The sequence below is a fragment of the Trifolium pratense genome, linkage group LG3, assembly GCF_020283565.1.
Source record: "Trifolium pratense cultivar HEN17-A07 linkage group LG3, ARS_RC_1.1, whole genome shotgun sequence".
NCBI lineage: Eukaryota > Viridiplantae > Streptophyta > Magnoliopsida > Fabales > Fabaceae > Trifolium > Trifolium pratense.
The window spans coordinates 14,603,149-14,611,386 of NC_060061.1; the positions used below are offsets into that span (position 1 = coordinate 14,603,149).

At 32.3% G+C, this 8,238-nt stretch overlaps 1 protein-coding gene across 1 annotated transcript; it reads left to right on the forward strand.

Annotated features, from left to right (window-relative positions):
• Window positions 1–410: 410 nt before the first annotated feature.
• On the forward strand, window positions 411–5,391 carry LOC123912731 (ABC transporter G family member 1-like). Its single transcript, XM_045963289.1, has 8 exons — window positions 411–766; window positions 2,215–2,294; window positions 2,493–2,963; window positions 3,081–3,167; window positions 3,284–3,418; window positions 3,851–4,045; window positions 4,162–4,248; window positions 4,377–5,391. Exons 1-8 carry the CDS (start codon window positions 484–486, stop codon window positions 5,058–5,060), a joined length of 2,022 nt encoding a protein of 673 aa, XP_045819245.1. The 5' UTR covers window positions 411–483; the 3' UTR covers window positions 5,061–5,391.
• Window positions 5,392–8,238: the final 2,847 nt, after the last annotated feature.

Sequence of the window (8,238 nt, forward strand, 5' to 3'; positions counted from 1 at the left end):
ATCAATCTCATCTCAGCCATCTGATCTAAAATCAAAGGTTGAGATTATTTTAATAAAAGAATACAATTTTAAATCTTGTCCATCTAGTCTGATATCAACGATCTAAAACTGCGTGTGACTATGTTGATCTATTATTGTTAGGAATCTACATACATCCATAACCGACTTAGGTTGGCTAAGTGGTATAATGTGCTCCTTTTAAGGTCTTAAGTTTGATTCTTTCGGATGTCAATTTCTGTGAACTAGTTCATACAAAATAAAAAACTCTGCCTTTAATTAGGATCCTACAAGTAAACGGTGTGATTAATCTCCTCAGATTAATCGGTCACTAAGCCTGGAAGTCTATTTTAATACTATACTATATTATACAATGACAGAAATTAAAAATTAAAAATAATAATCTAAATGCACATACTAAAAATCCTCGCACCAAACACTCTATATATTTGGCTCCACTTTAGACAAATTCTTAATTATACTACAATGACTTCTCCCCTTATTTCAGCTGTCTCTAATAATATTTTAGAGATTGAAGCAAGTAGCAGAGAGAAGGTATCAAGCAATAAAGGAGGAGAAGAAGAGAATGGAATTAGTTTGACATGGAAGGATCTATGGGTGACTGTTGCTGCTTCTTCTTCAAAAGGAAAGATGAAAGAAAACAAATCAATTCTTGATGGTCTAACTGGTTATGCAAAACCAGGTCAACTTTTGGCCATAATGGGTCCTTCTGGTTGTGGAAAATCTACACTTCTTGATGCTTTAGCAGGTAAACATACATAGTTACATACTACATCATCTTGATTCTTGACCCTTTATTTTTTGTGGAAAATCTACACTCCTTGACTCTTGAGTCTTGATGCTTTTAACTCCAAATAACTAATTCCCAACTACTCACTCCGTCCCTAATTATAAGTACTCTTTCAAACATAAAATTTGTCCCCAAATATAAGTCATTTTCAATTTCATAAATATATTTATTATTACTTTTTCAAACATAACCCTACTTTGTATTGGAATCCGTAAAGTCAACTACAAATACATCTTTTCACCAAAGACAATTTAGTAATTGTAACATCTAAAAAGTTCGCATTAATTACGCTACCGACTTTTCTTTTTACATTTTTGCCAGATATAATCGTTTTTCTTTGATTAACCGGTATGTTTAGGTGAATTCGGAAAATTTAATAAAAACAAATATTTTTTTTTGACTTATTAGCTACATAATATTAAGTAATTTGGTTGAATCAACATATGAAATGAAGGACCAAAAGTCAATATATCAAAACTACTTCCATGATTTTTAATTCTTAATTAAGGAGGTGGCGTGTACGTATGTGTTATTTTATTTCATCTTACTACGTAATTCTACACAATCTACACACATATTATACTCCCTCCGGTCCTTTTTATAAGAAACAATGTGGAAAAAAATTTTGGTCCTTTTTATAAGAAACAATCATTAAATTTATTCTTACAATTCCATTTTTACCCTTATTAAATTGTATCCATTCCAAAGTTATGCATTAATTAGAGTGATATATTCCCTAAGGATAAATTAATACACCAAGGTTAATTTTGGAATAGATTGTAAAATTTTAGAATTTTTATTAAGAAAGATAAGGTTTCTTGGTATGTGTGTTTTTTCCAAATTGTTTCTTATAATAAGGACCAGAGGGAGTATATGCATTAGAAAACAAGTTTAGATATTTATATATCAAAGTCTAAAATGATTTTTTGAAATGGTTAAAGTCTAATATGTTAACAAGGTATGTTATTCCAACACAAATTTGAGACACAAAATTGACACATCTCTCTTTCCACTCACAAAGCACGCAAAACGAGGAATGTAAAAAATATTAAAAAAACAAAAAAAATATATTTGTTGTATTTTTGTCAAATAAATGTGTTTACCTAACATTTTCCTATGTTAACCGTTCATATATAAATTTCCTTGAGTGGGAACTAAGGAAACAGAACACAATTTGCTGTAGCAGCATGGTTTTTCTTTATAATATTGTGATGTGATGTGGTTCAATTCTTCATTATATTCCGTTAAGAAATCTCACACCGGTTGCGAGATGATCTGTGTTTTATAAGTGACGACAATTTTCACCTCTGTCACAAGTCAGTTTTATAGGGTTGAGTTAGACTCAACTCCCAATTTTAAGAGGTTGCAATGCATGCAATCTTTGAACAATTTGACATATATTTCAGGGAGATTAGATTCTAACACAAGACAATCAGGGGAGATTTTGATCAATGGCAACAAACAAGCATTGGCTTATGGAACCTCGGTAAAATTCTTTAACAAAAACAAATAGTAATTAAACTACTCATTATGTAACAAAATATAAGTTAAATGATTTAAAAAGTCCAGTGTTTTTTATCTGAATTTTGGACCGAATACATTTTGACTTTTTAAATCTTGTTTATATTTTGTAGTACTAAGTTAGTCCATTAACCAATATTCTTTCAAATTGATTTGTTTATAGGCATATGTGACACAAGATGATACATTATTAACAACCTTAACCGTTAAAGAAGCAGTATACTACTCAGCTCAACTTCAATTGCCTGACACAATGTCAAAGCAAGAGAAGAAAGAAAGAGCAGACTTTACAATCAAAGAAATGGGTCTACAAGATGCAATTAACACAAGAATTGGAGGGTGGGGTGTTAAAGGAATAAGTGGAGGTCAAAAAAGGAGAGTCAGCATTAGCATTGAGATTCTAACACGTCCTAGACTTCTGTTTCTTGATGAACCAACAAGTGGACTTGATAGTGCTGCTTCTTACTATGTTATGAAAAGAATAGCTTCTTTGGATAAAAAAGATGGAATTCAAAGGACTATTATTGCCTCAATCCATCAACCTAGTACTGAAGTTTTTCAACTTTTCCATAATCTTTGTCTTTTGTCTTCAGGTAAAACTGTTTATTTTGGACCTGCTTCTGCTGCTTCTGAGGTTAGAAACTAAGCCTTTTTTATATCCATTATTATCATAAAGTTTTACTTTTATGTTAGTTTTCAATTTATCATTGTTAACCACTTGATGATTAATTCTGTTTTTGTTTCAATGTAGTTTTTTGCTTTGAATGGATTTCCTTGTCCTCCTCTCCAAAATCCATCTGATCATTTACTTAAAACTATAAACAAGGATTTTGATCAGGTAAGTTGATTAAGCAATACTAACATTGATTCCTTATTTTATAGATGATTTCTTCATCATTAGTATCATAGTAGTTTGCATAACTCAAATAATTTTGAAATATGTTTCTATGTTAGGATATTGAGATGGATTTAGCAGAGATCAACAAAACAATTTCCACAGAGCAAGCAATTGGTATCCTTGTAAGCTCCTATAAATCATCTGAAAGAAACCAAGAAGTTAAAAATGAAGTAGCAGTACTATCTAATAAGGTATCTTCTAAATTTGATCTGAAGTTAATTATTATAAGGGTTAAATAATGTTTACCCCTCCATAATGTTAGCGAATTTTAGTTTACCTCTGTGTTATATTTTTTTTTTCCGATTACTCCATGTAATGTCAAGATTCGGTCATTTTAGTCTCTTATTGAATATGTTGGGTTAATATATGTTGGCATGCTTAGTGAGGGGGTAAACCAAAATTCGTTAACATTACAGAAAGCCAAAAGACAAAATCTTAAGCCAACATATTCCATGAGGGGCTAAAAAGATAGAATCTTGATATTATAGAGGAGTAATCGGAAAAAAAATATTAAAGGGAGTAAACCGTAAACTAAAATTCGCTGACATTACTTGAGATAAACACTATTTTACCCTTATTATAATAAACAAAATATTGACATGAAACTTTGATGGATGTTTTAGGATAACAATTCAACATACAAGATGAAAAAACATGCTGGCTTTCTTAATCAATGCTTAGTTCTTACAAGAAGATCTTTTGTGAACATGTTTCGTGATCTTGGCTATTACTGGTTACGCCTTGGCATATATATAGCATTGTGTATAAGTTCAGCCACTATCTTTAATGGTTTGGATAAAAGTTATGGCTCAATTCAGGTAATTAACAATGTCAAAGTATACTATATGGCTAACCTAATATTGCATTAATTGACCTGAAGTTTTGCTAATATCTTCTAATTTTGCATATTTCTTTTGACTTTTTTATTTTTCAGGATAGAAGTTCATTTCTTATGTTTGTGTTTTCATTCCTTACTTTCATGACCATTGGTGGATTCCCTTCTTATGTGGAGGATATGAAGGTATAATTCAAAGTTTCATTTTTTTTTTTATTTAAAATTTTGCAAATATATATTAAATGAATAGTTACATTTGTCCTGATAAATTTTATAGTTTAAACTGTTTAATTATATGCTATTAATTTGTTTAGGTATTTGAACGTGAAAGACTAAATGGACATTATGGTGTTACTGCATATGTGATTGGGAACACATTTTCATCTATTCCATATTTGTTGATGATTTCACTGATTCCTGGAGCTATAGCATATTTCCCTCCTGGACTTCAAAACGGATTTGAACACTTTCTATATTTTTTTTGTGCTCTATTTTGTTGTCTAATGTTAGTAGAGAGTCTTATGATGATAGTTGCAAGCATTGTTCCTGATTTTCTAATGGGAATCATAACTGGTGCTGGAATTCAAGGAATGATGATGTTGGCTGGTGGATTCTTTAGATTGCCAAATGATCTTCCAAAGCCATTTTGGAGATATCCTATGTACTATATTTCATTCCATAGATATGCTTTTCAAGGATCTTATAAAAATGAGTTTGAAGGCCTAAAATTTAATAGAGGTGATGGAATTGGTGGTTACATTAGTGGTGAAGAGATTTTGAGAAATACATTTCATGTAGATATGAGTTACTCAAAGTGGGTTGATCTTGGAATATTGTTGGGTATGATTGTTTTGTATAGAGTTTTGTTTTTGATTATTATCAAAACTATTGAGAAGCTTAAACCTTTTGTTGTATCACTTATGTCAGTGTCTCCTAGGAAAAAATTACAAGTATTGGAGAAACCTAGTGACACTCCTTTACATGGAGAAATTGTATAATTTAATGGGGTCTTCTTTAGGGGAGAGAGCTTAATGTTTTTTCAAGTTTAATTGATAGCATTATCCTTATCTCTTGATTATAGTTTAGTGGTTGCCTGGTTGGGTGGGGGCAAACATTTTTTTTTCTTCTTCTGATCGGTGTAATACTCTTTGTACATCATTGGTGTAATAATCTTCTTATTTGTTTACACAGCATATAAGATTTTGTTTTAAATCGTAAGGGATTAAATACCCGATACACTCCTTTATAATTTTAATTTCCTGATTAAAAAAAGTTATGTAAAAATTGTATAACTAATTTTAAGCAAATAAATAAAATAGATTCTACTCAACATGCTGCAAAAATAGGTAATTATCCAATAAAGTGGCGCACTCTACTTTTTATGTTATTTTTGATACTAACCATCTACTTCTTGGATAAAGAGAGCCCCTGTAATTTAAAGTTTGGTTGCAAAATAAGTAAAGCTCGACCAAACTCGAGTTCTTTTAAATAATTCGTCCGAGGAGAAGCTCATTAACCACTTGGTGTTTTACGCTATGACTTTTTTTTTACTAAATTGCATTTTTGGTCCCTGACTTTTACAAATTTACAATTTTGACCCCTTAACTTAAAAAATAGCAGTTATAACCCATAACTTTAGTCAATTTTGCAAAAAGACGGTCCCACTAATTTTGACCAAGTCAATATAGCAAGTCATCAGCCACGAATTCACATGCCACATAGCATGAATTACCACTTAATAATGCTTTCTTGATGATTATCTTGGATAGGATTCATTTGTGGTATCATCTAATAATAACTGATCTAAGTTTTTAACTAGTTTTGAGCACAAGATTAGGAGATTAAACACGATGATCATCACAAAACCCAGCAGAACACGATGATGGATTCCTCCTCCTCATCAAAACACTTATTATTTGAAAACACTTATTTCATGACTATGTATATATAGCAACCATTTCATATCTCGTCACGGTTCTGATGATTATCATACATTTATTCTCACAAATCATCTCGAGGATGATAAAGATCATCGTTTTTACCAACCTGAATTCTATTTGCTCGAGAACAGGTACAAATTAAATTTGCCACATCCACTTCAACTATATGGCCAAATTACTTGTATTATGGGCTCCACAAGTGTTAACGGCATTTTTTGTCTTGGGAAAGACTTACGAAATATGCAGAGGGCCCAATATGTAATGTGGAATCCCCTTACCGAGGAATTCAATGTCGTCCCTCCTAGCCCTGCTGAACTTACACCAAAACACCGTCGAGACGGCTACGTTCTGGAACATATGTTACACCAAAACAAGCTCTCTTATATTCATGCAATTTTCTCTTATTTAATGCCTTAAAAATCATCCAATCTTCCTCTAAAATCTCTTGAATTATGTCACTTTTAGTGTGTAATAACGGAGTTATCAATGCTCCATGGCCACCACATAGTTAGTAACCATTTCTTTTACAAAACTGCAAATGAATTGAAGCTGCTGAATTTGTCTGAATTTGTCTGAATTTGATACCCAAGGAGATTGATAATGGATTCTTGTGAATTATTTCTTATAGTAATTGTATATAATGTAAGATAATTGTCAGCTTTTTATCCTTGACATTGCACATTGCTTATTGACTTGTAAAACTAATATTTGAACATCCGACATAATAGTTCAATATATGCATTTTGACAACATGAAAAAACAACAGTTCTCTGATACAACATGTGGTATATATTGTAGTCATTCAATATGTATAGTTTCAATTTCATTTTTGGCAAAATGTAAAGCATCACAGTTAGATCATCATTTCCTTGTAAGCAGAAAAAATCAACACATCAACAACAATTTTGGATTACACAGTATCAAATTCCATTACAACAGACCAAATTCCAACTGAAGACTACATCCTTTTGGGACTATTGTTCATGTTACCATTTTTTGGATCTATTGTTTATGTTACCATTCACAAGTCCCACATTGGTTAGAACATGATACAAATGAGTGTTTATAAACTTCTAACACACCTATCAGTTTGCCGAGTTGGGTAGCGCCAACTTGTGACCCAAGCGGAGGCACCAAGGTGATGGAACACATCTTTGGCTTGTCAGGTTGAGCTGGTGCTGCACCATGCTGGCCTGCCCACTCCAAGTTGAGAGTTGAGATGTGGGACTTAAGTGAAGGCTTGGGTCTCTTGTCTCCTAGACAGGAGGGTACAGCGTGAGGCTGGACTCACAGAGCGGCGAGCACCTCTGGCTCTTGACAGTGGAGGGATCACAGGCTGCCGTACTACCAGCTCATACAAAGCCTGGTGAGCCATTCATGTTGGACCATTATTTTTAGGATCTATTAGTTACCCCCACTATCTCTGCTAAACAGTGTAACACATTTTATATGCCTGGTAAGAAAAAATTTATAGGCCAAATTTCCAAACACCGCCAAAAAAGTGATCTGATCTACTGGAAATAACAATTTTGACACCTTTTGATTCACCGGAGCCATAGAAGGAGTAAATGCAATAGTGACGGGCGACCTTATAAGCCTTTTTTTGTTTTGACAAAACCTTATAAGCCTTTCAAAACAAGAACTTGTATAGATTGTGATACTACTAATATGCTCTTTGGAAATCAATTTCTACATATTTATATTAGAAGTTAAATCAATTCATCATGTTAACGAGAAGTTTTATCGATGGAGGAGTTGTTGGTCTTTTTTTTTTTTTTGGTTTACAATGAGCTGCGGATCGAACCTAGGACCTATAACATATTACCCAAACCTCTCACCACTAGACCAAACCTAGTGACTTTGTTGGTCTTTACTTCACATCAACCTTACGAGAATTCAAGGGGTACGTACGAATATTTACTATTCATTGCATTTGGTTTGGTCCAAACAATTCATTCATTGCACTAGTTTTTATATCTCAATTGTGTAATTTAAGAGAAACTATCGTATGAAGGATAACATAAATCATAAATCAATGTCCTTAGGGACAAAATAGTCCTTTATCTTATTTTTTCCATACCGGTCTTTTATTTTTATAAACGTGCACGAGTTAATCTTTTATCTTTTTAAACGTGCACGAGTTAATCATTTATCTTATTCATTTGTAACATACTCCATCTATCCCAAAATATAAGCAAAAATTGGTCAATAAAAGTGAATGTATTTGGTCCAAATC

Excerpts from the sequence above, each read along its gene's own strand:
- LOC123912731 (XM_045963289.1), top strand. The coding sequence starts at position 484 with ATGACTTCTCCCCTTATTTCAGCTGTCTCTAATAATATTTTAGAGATT. Across the intron at positions 2,964-3,080 it reads CTGCTTCTGCTGCTTCTGAG|TTTTTTGCTTTGAATGGATT; the intron begins GTTAGAAACTAA and ends GTTTCAATGTAG. Across the intron at positions 3,419-3,850 it reads TAGCAGTACTATCTAATAAG|GATAACAATTCAACATACAA; the intron begins GTATCTTCTAAA and ends TGGATGTTTTAG.